The sequence below is a fragment of the Engystomops pustulosus genome, chromosome 1, assembly GCF_040894005.1.
Source record: "Engystomops pustulosus chromosome 1, aEngPut4.maternal, whole genome shotgun sequence".
Taxonomy (NCBI): Eukaryota; Metazoa; Chordata; class Amphibia; order Anura; family Leptodactylidae; genus Engystomops; species Engystomops pustulosus.
Genome location: NC_092411.1, coordinates 70,790,365 through 70,810,166, shown reverse-complemented (window position 1 = coordinate 70,810,166; position 19,802 = coordinate 70,790,365). Strand labels below are relative to the sequence as shown.

The following is a 19,802-nucleotide window of genomic DNA, read 5'->3' as shown; positions in this document are numbered from 1 at the left end:
AACTCTGTGACATGCTAGAAATGTATGGAAATGAGACTGAATGCCAAATGTCAGAACAATGAAAATACATTTATTGTGTATTTTGAAATTAACAAAACATTTTCAGGCTGTATGAGTTTTAAATTACCAAAAAAACGTATCTAAATTCAGAATTCTTAAAAGATTGTCTATTACAGTCATTTTTGCTGATCTGGTATTTGTAGCCGAACTCATTTTGTAACCTGCAAGGACACCAAGTCCCTAAGTTAAAGAGTAACCATAATTTAAAAAAAAAACCTTTTCATTTGTTGTAGGGCAGGTAATTTTAAAGTAAATCTACCATTTGCTTTTATGTATTATGAATCAAACATACCTGCAGAATGCTGTAGTGACACTGATGCAGAAACAGATCTTGTTTAATCCATGAACCGAGTGGTTTTGCTGAAGAAACAATTAGAGCCTCATTATTATAATTTTATAGCACTCCTGTGGCTGCCCCAGTGCTCTTCTCTTATCCTAATTATGCACTGCTCCAGCCTTAGCCCGCCCAGCATAAGCATAACCACTTGGTTGTCCCTGACAGGCAGAAGTAATCAAACGCTGCACCATCCCCCAGCTGCTGTATAGGAGTCATCCAGCTCAGGTTGATTAGCCCTGTCAGAACAGTGCAAGCATATGGAAGTAATGTGTTTATTCACGGCAGCCAGGATGCACCCAGCTTTCCCAAGGTTCTAAATTTTATAATTAGTTTTTTGAGCAAAACCACTCGGCTTAGGGATTAAATAAGATTTCTGTATCAGTGTAGCTACAGCATTCTCAAGGTATGTTTTGTTCACAGTGCATAAAAACTAATGGTAGATTTCCTTCAAGCCCTTCTGTAATTGGATTAGTAACCTGAATCTTACTCCTTTCTCTGCTATTCAGCAGCCTTCCCCCTGCTTTCAGTGACTCCTTGAATGGCCGTTGCTTGCCACTTCCCGCCCTCACTGGGCTTAATAGGGAGAGAAATGGACATGTGAGACACACACCCTTACCTTTCTGCTCTCTACTGATTCTCCTCTCTGCTTTCCTTACACTTGTATATAGACAAGTACACAGTCTTCCCTCCCCTTTACCATATGGCAACAGAAAATGGCAGACAGGAGATAGAGAGCAGTGATATGCACACTGTGCCTATGCTAGACATCAATCTGTCCCATGCGCTGTGCTGCAGCTTTACATAGATTTAGACACAGATGTTATTTTATACTTCCTACATTTTGGTGGTTGTTTGTTTTTTTTGTGGTGTAATTTGATGTCCGGAACGATCTATGTAATCTAGTTTGTGTACATAGTGTCCGTGCCTCCTATTACTTGTATCTGTGTTCACTCTTCTCTAGTTGCAAGTGATAATACTGAAACTTTTCTGGTCATTGAATAAACCTTAACCTGCACAGGCTAAACTCTCATTGGTCAGCAGTGAGCGCTTGTGATGAAGACAGGCGAGGGTACACGCCAGGAAAAATGTTGGCAAATATAAGGAAAAAAAGTACTATAATTAAGACTATAGAAAAACCCGGGAGGGGTACTCTTCATCAGTCACGGGACATAATAGAGGCTTTTGTGGATCATTATGAGTAAGAGATTGCCATGTACATTTCGCAGGTTCCATTGTCGTGTCTCCCTGAACAAGAAAGAACATTGCTTGATTCCTTGATATGTTTTGAGGAAATAGGATATATTGTCCCGCATGGGCTAGGGGAAGTTCCCCTGGGTTGGACGGGATCCGTTTGAGCTGTATGTAGTATACAAAGAGGAATTGATTAACCACCTCTTAGAGGTATGGAACTACTCATTAAGGAAGGGGCAGCTCCCCCCTTCTATGAGGAGGCATTGATAACCCTAATACTTAAGACTGGGAAAGACGGTAGTAAACTTGACTCTCAACGTCCAGTCTCTTTGATCAATACTGATAATAAGCTTCTCGCCAAAATTTTAGCTGAGAGGCTCAAAAAATGTATTAGAAGTATTGTCCATGTGGATCAACAGAAATTTATGCCCGGTTGTTCTACGATGGACAACCTCAGGAACCTCTTAACCTGTAGTTGGTTCTGTCCAACACAGGGGAAAGCACCATTTTGATGTTAGATGACTCTAAGGCATTTGATACATAAGAGTGGGACTATCTATGGTTGACCATGGAGGCAATGAGTTTTGGTAATAAATTCATAGCATTAGTAAAAATGTGATACTTGTACCCCTCTGTAAGGATATTAGTTAACGGGGGGGGGGGGGGGATTTCTAGGGAGTTGAAATTGAGTAGAGGCTCTAAACAGGGATGCACCTGGAGTTTGGCCGCTAGGGGTTTTGGCATGGGGCTGGGGGGAGAGAACTTCTTATTTATTTATTGCTTGGGGGCATACAATTGTTGGAGAGTGGTATGTATCTAGTTTAACGGGAAGACTGTTGCTGAGGGTGGGTCAGGTGAGGGGGGTAATGGTACTATGTGACACAATCTTTTCAGTATTGTTAATGTTTTTAAAAAGTTGAAGTGTAAGTGATTATGTATATTATTGTATTGTACATTTGGTATAGTAAATAAAAAAAAATAAAAAGTCACAGGAGGCAGTCAACAATCCTTCTTGCTGATTGTAGTTCTTCTGAGAACTAAAAACCGTGGTTGCTGTGGGCCAAAAAAGGTACTAATTGAAGACCGAAAGGCAAAATGCTTTGAGGAATGATTACCAGGGACACCTGGAGCAGAATTATGTGTGTTTTTTTTGTTTTTGGTGTTTTTTTCTCTGCATGTTGGTTATCCTTTAAGCCTGCATAAATCGGCCAGACCTATTAGTTTGAAATGGGTCTGGGTGGGTTTGTTATGACAGACCATTACCAAGTAGGGACCTAGTTTCCTGGTAGTAATTTTAATTTACATAAACAATATTTTTGTACATTAATGTAATGTATATGAGCCCCTTATGGAATGTACAGCACAATGCAATGAATGCTTCTTTATTAATGATAAATAATCATAACAACACTCTTTTAGGAACAAAAACTATGTCAGCGTTACGACCAGCTGATGGAAGCTTGGGAGAAGAAGGTAGAGCGTATTGAAAATAATCCGCGGAGAAGGGCGAAGGAGAGCAAGATAAGGGAGTACTATGAGAAGCAGTTCCCTGAGATCCGCAAGCAGAGGGAGCTTCAGGAGCGCATGCAGAGGTTGGTGTTAAATCTGCATTGGGTTTTAATTTGTCATGCCAGAGGTGTAGTAAAGTTTGTTAAACTGGATAATTACATTAAAAGGTCTCCTGGATTTACCCTATTTAACTACCGAATACTTTCTAGAATTCACTATTCTGTGTTTAATTTCCCAGTTTCTCTGTATAAAAAAAAAAAGCCAAAAACCCCACCACATTCATATGCAAATGAGCTGAGAAAAACTGAAGAGAGCCTGAAATGAGTCCCCTTTAGAGTTTATAGTGGGGGTGTCAAATGGGCATAACTTGGGCCCATTAGTAACATGGTTCTTGTATCATGTTAAAGTTTAGAATCTAATCTTTCAGATCACGTTTGGCTCGTGCTTCTGTGATCCGCAAAACCTCAGATGCATGCAGACATATTTGGGAATGTGAGATAAAAAGGGGAGAAATTGGATTTTATCTGCATTCTTATTATTTTTGTTTACACTGCATGTATCTCCTGTTCTGCAACTCCCACGACCACAAATCTCATGTGATCTGAAAGATGGGATTCTATAAATTACATGGTACTATACAACTGAATATAGAGACATCTGAAGTGACACTTCGCCTTCAGCCTCTGAAAGTGACTCAAAATATGACTTTTCTCTGCTCCATTTCACATGACGTTGTAGTTGATGTTATACAATCAAATTGGTGAGATTTAACACAAAAGGGAATTCAAGAAAGGACATAACCTACCTGAGGTGCTGGTATTGGGGTGAATGACCGTTTCTCCATAGATTTCCATGAAACGCAACAAAGCCTAATAGATTTTGTCCAGATTGACCAATATTATTAAATACATAGTGCCAGGTGCATGCAGCTTCACATCAGTACTTCAATAAATTCTTCTGTAAGCTGTAGGCTATGATAAATCTGCTGGCAGTGTGTTTTTTTGCTGTGTGGGTTGTTTGCAATAGTCGCATGTAAAGTCGCAAAAACCCCAACAAAAATCGCAACTTAGACCAGGGTAGGGACTTCCGTAAATTTGAGCCAAAATTTGTGCTAAATCGCAAATCATGAATTTTGTGGTAATGTGAAAACTAGTCTTTGCAAATAATGAATTTGGCACAAGCAGGGTCTATGTTAAAGTGACTTTGCACTGTCATATGTTCATTTGGCGCAATGGAAAGTCGCAAAACCACATTTGTACCACAAATGTGCCAAAACACCACTAAACAGACAAAAAAACAATGATAAATCCCCCCTAAATCTGAAAGACTCTGGATTGTAAATTGTAATAAAAGTACAAACTCCTGTGTTTTTCACCTTTTAGCATTTGCATGCTTCCATGTATTGGCGCTTTGTTGCTTTGCACCGCCATCTGTGTGATTTAAAGTCAGACTGGGTGAAAAACATTAGCTTATAAGTATTATTGCATCCATTGAGAGCCTGGGGTATCAGGTGTACTATGGATGTCTGCAGTGGCATGTTAAGTTGTTCATCCATACAACCTGCTTGTGCATCACTACACATGGCTGAACATTTCAATTCCATCTCTCAGCAGGGTAGGACAAAGGGGAAGCGGTCTGTCCTTATCTGCTGCACGCAGTGAGCATGAAGTGTCAGAAATCATTGACGGCCTCTCTGAGCAGGAGGTAAGGATTCCTTCTGCTTTATTTCCTCCGTTACAATGTCCAGTACTGGATTACATTGTTCTATACGTCTAATCTATTGTTGTCACTCAAAATTCAACTGTTCTAACAGAACCCCAAATCACTTGAAAGAAAATGGAAGGAAAGTCAATATCTAAATAAGGAATTTAAATCTTATTTTAAAGGAAATCTGCCATCAAAATCATGATAACCCAGCATGATAAACCAGGGACACTTACACTTAGATCCAGGCACCGTGACTGTGGTAATCTTCTTATATTTGTTATTCATGGCCGCCTCCCTTCTAAAATCAACTTTTAAAATTATGCTTATAAGCCATAAGGGCTCTCGAGGTTGTTACAGATCCCATCCATTCTGCAGCTTCACAGGCTTTTATACTGTGTAGGAATATGTCTCTGACTACTCCCTCACCAATGGCCCTCCCTCTGTCTGCTCGCATAGACTGTACAATGTAACAGACTGTGAAGCTGCAGCATGGAGGAGGTCTGATCATGCCTCCCTGAGCCCTTCTGACTTATTAGCAAAATTTTAAAAGTTTATTTAAGAAGGAAAGAGGTCGTAGGTAGCAAATATAAATATATTTCCACAGTCACAGTGCCTGCATCTATGCGTACGTGTTCCTGGTTTGTCCACATTGAATTTGATGGTAGATATCCTTTTAATTTCAGTAACGATGTTATAGATGTACTAAACCAAAAACATTACAATTGTACCAGAATATATGACAAGAAATAGAGGGACGTTTACTCTTATGTCAAAAAGTAATTGCGGTGATAAGACTTAACAAGAGCCACTTTAGTGGTACATCATCTTCAAATTTCTAACTTCCATAGGGCTAGGCTTAACTTCTCAGCATACTGGATGCTTGGAAGTGCTACTTTGTTTGGAAAACCATAAAGGGACCCCTTCCTGCTTCGGACCCCATCCCCAGGTCAGACCCCACCAACCAAAAACTAGAAACCAATCATATACATGGAAACAAGAGCACAAAGAGATGTTTGTCAATGTTGATGAAAATCTAGGTTGCTCCCAGTACAGTGCACAGCAGAAATCATAGCAGCAGCTAGGTCTCTACCCAGCAGCTCAGGGACATCTTTAAATTAAAGATGTATTTTGCATAAATAGCAGTCATGATGACCGAATTTACTGTATATTGATATTCTTTATATTCTTTATATATACATTACTAATTTATGCAAATTTTTGAAAAATAAGGTATGCTTTATATGGAACTTGTCACCAGATTTTTCACAAATAAAGTGAGTGACAAGTTCCCATGGAGCCCTTGTAACTATATCCCACCCTTCTTTTAGCTAAAAGTTGCTTCCCTCACATCTGTCTTCACCCAGTTGCATTTTCAACTTCTACCCCATGTATGTATCTGATCACATTAGATTAGCAGCCTCCATGGACTTCTACTCCTCTCCATGCCTGCATTGTGGCATGGTGTGATTTCATGTGATTAGATACATACATAGGGATATATTTTGGAAATGTTAGTAGGTAAAGGACCTTAGATGACATCACAGTGGTTACATGACACGAAGTGCTGAATGGTGAGAAGGAGGCATGTGGCATGGGGAGGATTAGAAGCAAGGATGGAAAGGGCCACTGGATTCGGCCGAGCAGGACACGCCACCTCCTTCTCACTGCTGCTGGCTGTATGCCAGGTAAGATAACAAAGTTTATTTTATGTGGATGTGAAGGAACAGTTTCCCCCTCTCACCACGACAGCACCCAACCAGAGAGAGAGGGATCCGCCTCCAGGGACAGGAAACCCAGACTTCAAATTCTGTGGTACGCCCCACCTCCTTCAGTGGTTTCCTGTCCCTGACGGGGGATCCAGTGAGTCTCGGTGAGGCTCAGGAGTCGCGGTGAAAGGGGGGAATGGGAGTCCCAGGTACCCCCAGGTGGCTGCACAGGTCCCCCGCCGAGGCTTACCGGAGGGTGGTCACTCGGCGGTGGTGGAGAGGTGAATGCTGCGAGGTGCAGCGCAGTCTGTGGGTGCGGGCGGACTCCGGCACGCCTCCGATCCGGAGTGGAGGCGTGTGTGTGGAAGGGCGGCTGAGCGCTGGCTACTTCCTCCCCGCGGTGGTCTTCTCCAAAATGGCGCCGACTCCACTTCCGGTGGTGACCGGAAGTGACGCGCCGCCCAGCGCCACATGGGAGATGACGTCAGAGGCGGGAATTTTAAAAAGGAGATCCCACACAGGAGTCCTGTGTGTTGTTTCTAGCACCCACAGCCAGCCACAGGAGTTGCTCCAGTCGTGGATGAAACAGGAGCTGTATCCTCACCACTGAATAAGATGAGTTCTAATGAAGGTGGTAGAGAGTCGGTGGACACCGCTACGGTAAAGTTTGAGTAGGGGGATAGTCCGCTGATTGGTGAGTGTGGCCTTACCATGCCTTTAAACTGGTTCTGATGATGTCTTATGTGATTCTTATTTTAGAGGGAAGAATCTCGTAAGGGGAAAGCCACTGTAAAGTCTAAGCATCATGCATGTAGGATCTGTGGAGATAATCTGCCTGACTCTTATTTAAAACCTAACTGTGACCAGTGTGTTCAGCGCCTGTTAGCACAAGAGCAGTCGACCTTGTTTGAATCCATGCGTATGCTAATCCAGCAGGAAGTACGTAGTTCTGTGCAAGAAATAAGGAGATCCCTCAGGTCAGAGAATTCCCCAGGCACTTCCAGGCAGCTTGAAGATTCTGGCCCTAGTTCGGGAGAATCATCTGAGTCAGAAGAGGAGGACAGGTCAGGCAGACCCCTGTTTCCTATAGAGGATATTGATCATCTGGTGAAATTAGTAAGGTACAAGGCCTCAAGAGAGGAAGTTTTTTCGCCCCTCAAGGCGATTTAGATCTCCTCAGAGATCCGGGGACAAGAAAGAGGGGTGGCGACCCTCTAGGAGGTCTAAGGGATTCATGTTTTCCCGGCCTCAGGATTCCAGTAAACGTCCCGGTCAGCAATGACGCCAGGGGTCCTGTGGGGGGAAGGCTCTCCCTGTTCAAGGAGGAGTGGAGCAAGATTTCAGGGAGCAAGTGGATTTTGGGGATCATACAAGATGGCCTAAAATTACCTTTTCTATCCCCTCCCCCACAGCGTTTCAAGATAACCTCAGTGGCCGGAAGAGCAGAAAGACAGGCTCTGGAGACCGAAGTAAGATCCTTACTGAGAAAGGAGGTGCTACGGCGGGTGCCACTGCAGGATCGAGGGACAGGATTTTATTCAACCCTGTTCCTTATAAAGAAACCGGATGGCACATTCCGGACCATTATAAATTTAAGACCACTAAACTGCTACCTACAGGTGGAAAAATTCAAGATGGAATCGATAAAGTCAACCGTAAACCTGCTCTTTCAGGATTGTTTTATGGCTTCCATAGACTTAGCGGATGCATATTACCACGTCCCTATTCATCCGGACAGTCAGAGATTCCTGAGAGTGGCGGTGATGATGGAGGGCAAGATAGAGCACCTCCAATTCAGGGCTCTACCCTTTGGAGTGGCGATAGCACCGAGAGTTTTCACAAAACTAATATCAGAAGTGGGAGCCTACATACGAAGATATCAGGGCACCTTTGTGCCATATCTAGACGACTTCCTGTTGATCGCAGGTTCAGCAGAGAAGTTGCAGACCTTCATAAGGATGGTGATGAGGATCCTACATCGCCTGGGCTGGATGATAAATTTGAAGAAGTCCTCCCTTACTCCGGCCAGATCAAAGATATTTCTCGGCATCACATTAGATTCCACTCAGCAGAAATCTTTCCTTCCTCAGGACAAGGTGGTGAAGATTGTAGCCTCAGTGGAAAAGCTGTACAGACAGCCATCCCCTACCATAAGGGACATTATGAGGACTCTAGGTCTCTTTACAGCGGCAATTCCAGCGGTGCTCTGGGCGATGTATCACGCAAGGCCCTTGCAGCTCTTCATGTTGGAAAACTGGAGGGGGGACCAGTCCTCCTTGGACCAGAGGATTACACTTCCCCAACAGATCCTGGATTCCCTGAGGTGGTGGCTAAGAGAAGAGAACCTCCAGGCAGGCAGGCCTTGGAGAGAGGAGAATCCCCTATCCATGATTACGGATGCGAGCTCTACGGGTTGGGGAGCTCAGGTCAAGGGACTCTTGTTACAGGGCGCATGGAACGAGGAATCCAGAAAAAAGTCCTCAAATTACAGAGAACTAGAAGCCATCCTGCAGGCAATCAGACGGGCTCTGCCGATGATTCGGGGGTCAGACCTGAAGGTTGCCTCGGACAATGTCACAGCAGTGGCGTTCGTGAATCGCCAGGGGGGTACCCGAAGCGGGTCCTTAATGAACCTCTCGCATCAAATTCTGGACCTGGCGGAAGCCAATCTAAGATCAATATCGGCGGTACACATAAGGGGCAAGGACAATCTGCAGGCAGACTTCCTAAGCCGTCATCTCTTACGTCAGGGAGAGTGGTCCCTGAATCGGAGGGTGTTCTCCAAGATAACCAGACTCTGGGGTCAACCAGAGGTGGATTTATTCGCCACAAGAAAGAACAGACAGGTCAGGCTCTTCTGCTCCCTAGACCCGAGAGACCAATCCTTAAGTTTGGATGCCTTCTCAATCAAGTGGAACTTCAGCCTAGCCTATGCATTTCCACCCCTGTCTATTCTCCCGAGGGTTCTGAAGAAGATACGACAAGACCAGGCCAGAGTTATTCTTATAGCCCCCTTCTGGCCCAGGAGGGCATGGTTCTCGGTACTGAGAGATCTATCGATATCAGACCCTTGGATCCTCCCAGAGAGTCACGATCTCCTCTCCCAGGGCCCAGTATTCCACCCGCAGATTGCGAACCTCCATCTGACGGCCTGGAATTTGAGAGGCGCATCTTGAGGGAAAAAGGCCTCTCGGACAAGGTAATTACAACCCTGCAGAAGAGCAGAAAGGTAGTTACCTCTAGGATCTATTTTAGGGTCTGGAGAGTATTCTCAGATTTTTGTTCTCCAGATAAGATAGACTTAGCTCATCCAAATATAGCTAAGATATTAGATTTCCTGCAAGCAGGATTAGATAAGGGCCTAAAACCTGCCACCCTTAAAGTTCAGATCTCTGCCCTTAGCTCCCTGTTTGAGTCCCCTTTAGCCTCTCATCCCTGGATATCTCGGTTCATAAAGGCGGCATCTCGTATGACCCCCTTTAGGAGATGTACGGTGCCCCCCTGGGACCTCACTCTGGTATTAAATTATCTGATAAGAGATCCCTTTGAGCCCCTGGAGTCTTGTTCACTAAAGTGGTTGACCATTAAAGTTGTATTTTTGGTAGCAATCACTTCAGCCCGTAGGGTTGGAGAGATATCTTCTCTATCATGTAGAGCGCCTTTTCTCAAGATCTTGGATGACAGGGTAGTTCTGGTGACGGACCCGGCCTTTTTACCAAAGGTAGTCTCTAGATTCCATAGATCCCAGGAGATCAGGCTCCCATCCTTCTGTAGCAACCCTTCTACGGATAGGGAAAGGGAGTTTAACAAATTAGATGTTAAGAGGGCCATTGAGCTATATTTGGATAGGACTAAAGATTGGAGAAAATCTGATAGTCTTTTTGTTCTGTTTGGTGGCAAGAATAGGGGGCAGAAGGCCTCAGCGGTAGTTATAGCTAGATGGATTAGGCAAGCCATTAGCTCCGCTTATGTAGCAGCCGGTCAGCCGATACCAGAAGGTCTAAAAGCCCATTCCACTAGAGCAGTTTCTTCCTCATGGGCAGAATTTAGAGAGGTGTCGGTTAATCAGATTTGTCAGGCTGCCACCTGGTCTTCTCCACATACTTTCTATAGGCACTATAGGCTAAATGTAGCAGGTGCACAGGAACTTTCCTTTGGGCGAAGGGTTCTTTCTTCGGTTATCCCTCCCTAAGGATTTCATCTATGTTATTCTCTCTGGTTGGGTGCTGTCGTGGTGAGAGGGGGAAACCGGTAATTACTCACCGCTAATTGTGTTTCCTTGAACCACGACAGCACCCTGGGTATTCCCTCCCTTGTAAATTCTTTTTCACACTTGGGTGTTCAGTGTTATGTGTGTGTCACAGAGGTGTGAGATTCTCTCATTGAAAGTGATACTGAATGACACGGTGGTCAGAATTAATCGAGAACATTAAGTCCCATACAGTCTCTGTAATCCACTGAAGGAGGTGGGGCGTACCGCAGAATTTGAAGTCTGGGTTTCCTGTCCCTGGAGGCGGATCCCTCTCTCTCTGGTTGGGTGCTGTCGTGGTTCAAGGAAACACAATTACCGGTGAGTAATTACCGGTTTTTAGCTAAAAGACTGGAAGGGTGGAATTTAGTAAATAGGGCGCTATGGGGAGGGGACCTGTCACAAACTGTAATTGTGAAAAATATGGAGACCGATTCCCCTTAAATATTTCAACAGTACCTCCTGACTATGGGCAGTATGGCTAGTTTTTGTGTTAACCAATTTTGATGGATGGGATTTCAATACCTCCCCCTGGAGAACCTTTCCACTGAAAATGTTGAACACATAACAAGACCTATAATTTAATATAAAGATTTCACTAAAATATTCTAACATATTTTTATGCTGGGAACATTTCTGATATGAAAAAAGTAGTATTTGAATGTCACATTGCTTTTATAATGATAATGAGAAGTAGTGACATAAAAATGATACATTTTATGAAAGAATAATTAAGTATTTATGGCAATTATCATTCAAATCTGGGTGACTGCCAAAGTCTATCCAAATGTAAAATGTTCGATTAGAACAGTAATGTTGTCTGCCACAATGTCTCCAGCTTATAATGACGAAAGGTGACTTCTACAGTACACCAAGACTACTCAAGTATTGATATGGGGGACCCAGATGAAATGTAATTGTTGTATAATGGACTGTGTATCCATTTATTTCCATCTATTGACTTTGAATGAAAACCTTCTTTTCTACATCCAAATGCCAAATAATTGAATTCTCTTTACGTGTTTCAGCCCCATACATTTTTGTCAGTCTGCCTTTGATGAAGTAAAAACCTGTCAGCAGAAATTGATTAAATAAAGCACTAGTGGTTTCTTGTCAAGCAGCTTAACACCTTCCAGATTTTATCCAGCGTGGTAACATCCTACAGAGAATCAACTTTGAATTGAGATATAAATTTGTTGTTTAAAGTTATGGAGGTTTGGTGATGAAGTCCATTTCTCCCGCCTATCGATTGACCACATGCATCAGACTTCGGCAACCTGGTTACTTATATCCCAGGATGTAGCACCGTCTGTTAACCTCTTAGTACATCGCACATTGGCTGAGAGTGTATAGCTCATGGGCTGAGCCCTCTCCATACAAGGTGGGTGTTTGCTGCATATTGCAGCAAACACCCACCAGTGACACCCGCAATCGCTAGGCTGTCCACAGAGGTAAAAAGACGCCAATGTGTGGGCACCGCCATATAGGCTTAGATCAATGCTCCCTGTGATGTCATCAGGGAGCGATGATCTGTCTCCATGACAGCCTCAGTCTTTCAAAGACCCGAGGCTGTATGTTTTCTGGCCTTTTGTTACATAAATGGTCGGTAAAATCCCCACATGGGGTATGATCAGACAACCTAGGGTTAAAGTAAGCTAAGGGATCTGAAAAGTAATAAAAAAAAAAGGTTTAAAATAAATAAATAAAATCCTAAAACTTAACCCAACCCCCTTTCCCTGAACTGGTATAAAAATAAACAGTAAAAATTATAAACATGTCAGGCATCGTGCGTCCCAAAATGACCAATCTATCAAAATATAATAACGGAAAATGACACTTTTTAACCATTTTGCAACATATAAAAAATGTAATAAAAAGTGATCAAAAGGTTGCACAGTCATTAAGATGGGAGCATTGAAAAAGTCAACTCACCACACACAGCTCTGTAGACTGAAGTATGAAAAATGTTAGCGTTAGAAGATGGCAAAATTAAGAATATTTTTTGTACAGTTTTGTAAATGTATGAAAACATTATAAAACCTATAAAAATGTAGTTTCCTCATGATTGTACCGACCTAAGGAATATAGGAGACCTGTCATTTGGGGAGAACAGTGAAAGTCGTTAAAATCAAGCCCATAAGAAAGCGACCCAAATGCTTTTTTCACCAATGTCACAGCATTTGGAATTCCTGCTTTCCATTACCTGACTTGGAATATTAAATACCGTCACTATGAAGTACAATTTGTTACCCAGAAGTCAGAAGATACAGGGTCGGGTCCAGGGGCAACTGAAATTGTGTACAGCAGGACTGATCGAGACAGGTTGGACTTATAGCTGTGAAATTCTGTATTTTAGTTAATTTTTGCCTCTATTTTGTTACAGTGAATTAGAGAATGTGTTTTTTAAGAAACGGAACTTCATGGGATTTAAAGCAGAGAGGGTTTTCAGAGGAGGGGAGAACTTTACTTCAGAACCAACTCTCCACCCCAATTACTTTATACAGTCAGTTTAGATCTTACTTAAAAGTTCATTTTCTTGAACAGATCACTACACTGAGCTATGACAGAGACATGATCTGAAAGGAGTTAGTGTTTGATAACATACCCGTAGTGGTTTGTTAGGTCAAGTTCTGCTGACAGGTTCCCTTTTATTTTTATCAGTTTTTACTCGGCGGCCTGCCTGTTCTCTCATACATTGAAGGCTACTCTGTCTCATTCTCAGATGATTTTTTATCATTTTGGTAAGGTATTTAAAGTTTTCTATTTAATTTCCTGAAAAAATATTTACATAAAAGGGTGATTTTAAATACTTTGAAATACACCCCTGTGACCCATGCACAGGGAAACTGGAGAGTACTATGTCTGCTTCACTGGAGGACCTTTCTGGCACTATAACCGCAGACCCAGGTGAGTATATGTGTTATACTGTATGTCTTTTTATTGCAGACACAGACAGATGATTTAGGGCAATTTAGGACACTAATCCTGTTAGGTTTAATGACAAATCACTGTTAAAGATGCCTGTTAAACACCTCCTTGGCTGTTTTTTCTTGTCATTGTGATCTCATATACATATGACTTTTTTGTTTTATAGAACCTGGAGAAACAGATGCGTCAGCTTGCAGTTATTCCCCCCATGTTGTTTGATGCAGAGCAGCAGCGCATCAAGTTTATAAACATGAATGGCCTGATGGACGACCCCATGAAGGTGTACAAGGAGCGGCAGGTCATGAACATGTGGAGTGAACAAGAGAAGGATACCTTCAGGGAGAAGTAAGTTCTTTTTTTTTTTAGTTTGATGTGTGTGATGCCAGATTCACATTCACTGCAATGCTACCTTAAGGAAATCTGTCATCAAAATCCAGCATGATAAACACTTACAGAGTGACTATGGTAGTCTTTCATTTGTTATCCATGGCCTCTTACCTTCTAAAAGCAACTTTTAAAATTAAGCTAATGAACTTGATGGCCTATCCTAGCGCCTCTTTGATCTGGCTTTACAGACTGTTAAACTGTGTATCGCCTTCCCCTTCCCCCTCCCTTTCATTTTATGAGATTACATCAGGCTGAGGTAGGAGGGGGAGGATGAGACAGTCTGAAAATGCAGATCAGAGAGCTCTTTATCATCATTTTAAAAGTTTATTTTGTAAAGAAGGGGGCCAATTATAAGAAGATATATATTACAGGCATGGTGTCTGCATCTATGAGTAAGTGCCCCTGGTTTATCATGTCTGATTTTGAGCCCTGGTAACTATCTGATCCACTTCTTCTAGCTAAAAAAAAGTTTCCCTCTCGTGCCGATAAAAGAGTTATAAATTTGCCTGGTATCTAGGGATCTATAGACTAATGTCATGTGATCAGGGTAACATCACAGGTCCTTTAGCCTCTTAACACTAACAAACTGTACCCCATGCACGTATATGACCACATAAGAAACCACAGCATGCCTGCATGGACTATTCCTCTCCATGCTGGCTTCTGTGATGTCAGGAGATATGCTTGGTGTACAGTTTGCTAATGTTAGAAGCTAAAGGACCTACGATGATGTCACCTTGGTACATGACATTACTGCTGTAAAGAGTAAGTATGGGGAGGAGCTGCTGGATTCAGCCCTAGCAGGTCACACCTACCTCAGCGTGCTATAGACATGTGCTATAGACATCTTTAGATACCAGGTAAAATTATAAAGTTGAATACATGGGGAACAATTTTAGCTAAAAGAAGGGTGTCAGTTACTCGGACTCTATGGGAAGCTGCCATCTTCTACATTCGTGAAGAATGTAGTGACTCGTTTCCGTTAAGAAATATTTTCACCATAGAATAGAGGCAAAACACATAATAACACACTGAGTAGGCACTAAGAAATGCTTAGGTTTAGAGGAGTTGTTGCAAGGGAAATTAACATTAACTTCTAGTGATGCCATCATATCAGCGAAGCGCTAGTACTATTGCACATGTGCAAGATTTCAGCCGACAAAGCAGTGACTTTATCTGGAAGGGGAAGCACCAAAAAAAGTGGTAGTAATGTATGATGGTTTATGGCGGGTCAGTGGTGCCTGCAGTGGTGGAGGAGGTCTGTAGCTGCGCCCGGCATCCTATCTGTGGTCTGGTGTGGCAACTCGCGTCTTTGCCCCATTTCCGCCGGTTGGGCGCTGGTTGGCGTCCCACCTGTCTGTTGATGTCACAGGTCGAGAGATTTAAATCCAGACCCCACACAGTGGTCTCTGTGTGTATTCCACACCTGCAGCCGGCACAGGATCCATTTCTGTACCTTCAGTACCTGCTGTCTTGAGAAGAGTCCTACCTAGATCTCCACCAGCACCAAGGATTTCATTCCTAGAGCTATGAAAAGAAAGTACCCCTTCTCTGAGAAGGGTACAGTATGCTGGGATAGGGTGCCTAAAGTAGATTTTCCTATCTCTAAGGTGTCCAGAAGATCTTCGGGTGGGACATTTAAACCTAATGTTGCATCTACTTGTGTATCAAGAGGATAAATTGAGAGATGGCACACCTAGAGAGCAATTGATTTTGGATGTCACAATGGCTCAGAAGGCCTCAGCATTCTTAGTAGATGCTATCAGGTTGTCCGCTAGATCATCGGTATTATCAAACTCTGCTCGTATTGCTGAAGAATTTGTCAGGAGATTTTACCTCGAAAAACCAACTTTTTAATATTTCCTGTGATGGATCCTCTTTAGATAAAATCTTGGAAAAGGGCATCCGATAAAAGAGAGGCTTCCCTAGTACTATTTTACAGGGTAAGAATTTTCATCCTTGCAGCAGATTTTTCCAACGCAGTGTCTGAGGGATAGGAAGGAAGCATGGAAAGGTTCAAGAACCAAAGGCTTCATGTTGTCCCAGGCTCCAGAATCAAGAAATGGATCAGGTCATAAATGATGCCAGGAGCCCAGTGAGGGGGAGACTATCCTTGTTCGTTGAAGAGTGGAAAAAGATCTCAAACAAAAACTGGGTTTTAGGGATTGTCCAGAATGGACTGAAACTACGTTTCAGATCTCTTCCTCCAGTGCGATTCAAGATATCGAGAACTTCAAGCCTGCTGACGCAACAAGCGGTAGAATCCAAAGTTAAAGGTCCTTCAACAAAAAAATGTTCTGAAAAAAATTTCTTTACAAGATTGTGGAACAGGATTCTACTCGACTCTCCTCTTTGTAGAAAAGCTGGACAGGTCTCTATGGACCCTTATAAATCCAAAGCCGCTGAACAATTTTTTAATAATAGACATATTCAAGATGAAATCCCTGAAGTCCACCATAAATCTCCTCTATCAGGATGTTTCATTGCATCTATAGATCTGGAAGATACTTTTTACCATGTGCCGATCAGGATTCCCAGAAATACCTGAGTATGGCAGTGTTTCTGGAAGGCATCCTGTTGCATCTACAATTCCATGCTTTACCCTTTGGAGTGGCTGTCGTCCTAAGAGTACTCAAGAAGCTAATTGCGGAAGTGGCCTCTTATGCAAGAAGACAGCAAGGAATTTTTGAGCCATACCTAGATGACTTTTTACTGGTGGGGAGGTCAGCGGAGGCTATAAAACATCAACTAGGTCAGTTACAGGACACCTTAAGTCGCCTGGGTTGGTTGATAAATTTAAAGAAATTTCCTGTCCTTGGAGATGGACCCTCTCTCTGGTTGGGTGATGTCGTGGTTCGAGTAAACAAAATTACTTGTGAGCAATTTCTGATTTCCACTGGATAACAGTACTGGATCTCTTACTGGAATCTGGATGTAGGTGACCAGTGGGTCTGTTTGCCAAGCCTTTTTCCCAGCTTTGTGACAGGTCTTTAGCGTTCCAGTGGAATGGGCAAAGCTATAAGCTGCTCTGCCTGTACCTGGCATCTTTAATTCTCCAATCGGTAGGGTTGTCGATCCTTCACCAATATAATTCCTACTACAATGTTTTGTTTAATTACTCTTTTTCTGTTTAATTCATTTATTTGCTTTCCAAGTGGGTGTCTGCCGTTGTGATTGTAGAGCTATAATGGATGGCAATTGATCTCACTTTCCCTTGGTCTGACCACATGCAATCAATCTCCTCTTGTTCTAGTAAATAATTTTTCCTCAAGAGGATTGGCATCACTACAACATTCTCCATGAATTACTCTGCTTAGTCAGACACATCAGCATTGAATCGCTGTGAAATGTCAATGAATCATCAGCATGATAATATCTAAGCAGGGTACTAATAGACTCACAGCAACCAAAAAATATCAGACATTTCTTTATGTAAGTGTGTATATATACTGTATATGTATGTGTGTGTATGATTTCTACCACTTATTACATGTTCATCTATTTCTGATAGTAGAATCCTTTTGGTAGGTTTCCTTTAATGCTGGGTTCAGATGTTAGGCTTACAGTGTGTTAAAGAAGCCTATGAGAAACATCACAGCAGATACCATATTGATACCGTGTGCTTCACCTGTACTTGCCTTGTGGCCAAAACAGCAAATTATGAAGCTATACCAATCCACAGTAGATTTAATGTGGGATTGTGTGTATGGGATTGTCATAAATCCTATACGTGACAATGTTACCGTATAATGCTGCGCATTCACCTTGTGGAAATGCCTTGCAGCAGATCCGCATGTAAGTCTACATTCACATCTTGTTTTTTTAGCATAATGCTGGAGGACATGTTTTTCACGCCGCAAAAATCCAGTCGTGAACCCTGGCATATTCATTCACGTCTATGGGCACATATAGTGCTCTTTGTCTTTATTGGTCCTAAAAAACGTATCCTACTGTGTTTTTCCTGTATCTTGTGGAAACATATGCAGAACATATACTGTTGTTAAATTTGGTAGTCTATGGTTGATGCATGCACAATGTATGCTGAATTTGTATATGTGTCTAAAGTTTATTAACGCATATACAGCATAGAAGTCATATACACCATAAAAACTGACATAGAGCTAAAAAATCCATGCAGCGCCTGCTGTATGCCAAAAATGAGATGTACATGAAGCCTAATACACAATGTGAGATGGATATCTAAGGGTTCTTTCTGTAAAGGTTCCTTGTATTTGGACTGTTATAGAGCATTCTAATAGAAATGGCAGTAAGAAGTATGAATAAGTTGTGCATGAATCGTGATCACTTGTTACCTGAGTATTTTATTAATATTAAATGGGATGACTGATTAGTCTTTGAGTCATAATGTCTTTCATGTTATAGTTTCCTGTTATTACCATCAGTAGAACAAATGCAATGAATAACAAGCCTTTACCTTTGTTCAGCCCAGACTATTTAAGTATGTGAGTTTAGAAATAGTACTTCAGTTGAATGGGCTACAAGGGTTTTAAAGTGCTGTGTTCAATCCATGAACCATCGTGAGAAGTATTTTACTAATGAATGTTTCCTATGTAGCTAATCTAGCTCTAGACATGATGAAAACAAGATGATGGATTCCATGTCAGATACATATATTAACCCCATGTGTTACGAGGTACCTAGAATAAGAAAATGGGCTATCCGCACCTCAGCAATGCTCCCAAACACTTGGGGCCATACTTATAAGTGATATCTTGGTTATAAGGTGATACTACTGACTGATGGACTCCTGGTTATAAGACTGTGTACTCATCTTTTCTTACAGATTCATTCAGCAACCAAAGAACTTTGTGTTCATTTCTTCATTCTTGGATAGAAAGGTATGAGATTTTACTATTAATAATTGAGTCATGTGACAAGAGTTAGCGTTTTTTTGGTGGTTACTCGCAGAACCTGGTAATTTTAGATTTCACAATGACTTACATTCAGTGCTAACATCCTTCAGATTGCTGAAGACTGTAGATGCTTGTTTTGGTAGAACTGCATGTAAATATTAATTATATCTCTATGTAAGCCGCATATTAAATCATATGCAAATGAGCTGATGAGTCACTTCTTCTAGTTGCTCTAGTGTCCCTTTTTTACTCTATAGCAGCTAGAACCCTGGTATGGTGTCATTGTTAAGATGAGACTCATCTTTCAGAACAAATCAGTTAGACATAGCTGGAAATGTGAGCTGCATGTTATGAACAATGGAATTCTCATATATACATATAAACCACGTTTCTAGCTGATATAGAGCCCAATTTAGTGAAGCTTGAACCGATGCTCTCCCTTCCAACCTCTAAAAGTGACTTCTTCACTCATTGGCATATGCCTCTTGGGGCGATTTATTATTTTTAAATTGGCATACTTAAAGGGGTTATCCGGGTTTAAAAAATTTCTTCTGGCCGGGCTGGGGAGGGCTATTTAAACACAATAAACATGTACTTACCTCCTCCGGTGCTGCCGATGTCCCGCGCCGCGGCCGGTCTTCTCTGTGCGCCGGTTTCATTACAAGCTCCCATGCGCACCATCTCCCAGTGCTTACAACGCTGAGAGATAGGGACGGATGGGAGGAGCCATCCACATCGCGGACCGGAAGCTCCCTGTGCGTGGCTTCCGTGCCCCTGTAAACAAACAGGGGCACAGATCGAAGGGACCGCGGCGCGGGACATCAGCGGCGCTGGAGGAGGTAAGTCCATGTTTA

General features: G+C 42.3%; 1 protein-coding gene across 26 annotated transcripts in view; it reads left to right on the top strand.

Annotated features, from left to right (window-relative positions):
* The window catches only part of NCOR2 (nuclear receptor corepressor 2), a 248,449-nt gene that overhangs the window by 130,577 nt on the left and 98,070 nt on the right, over positions 1–19,802 (top strand). For all 26 annotated transcript variants that reach the window (XM_072144332.1, XM_072144335.1, XM_072144346.1 and 23 more), the window contains 4 exons: positions 3,008–3,180; positions 4,708–4,801; positions 13,854–14,032; positions 18,879–18,933. In XM_072144332.1, the coding sequence (XP_072000433.1) occupies positions 3,008–3,180; positions 4,708–4,801; positions 13,854–14,032; positions 18,879–18,933 (501 nt within the window). The remainder of the gene's footprint in view (positions 1–3,007; positions 3,181–4,707; positions 4,802–13,853; positions 14,033–18,878; positions 18,934–19,802) is intronic.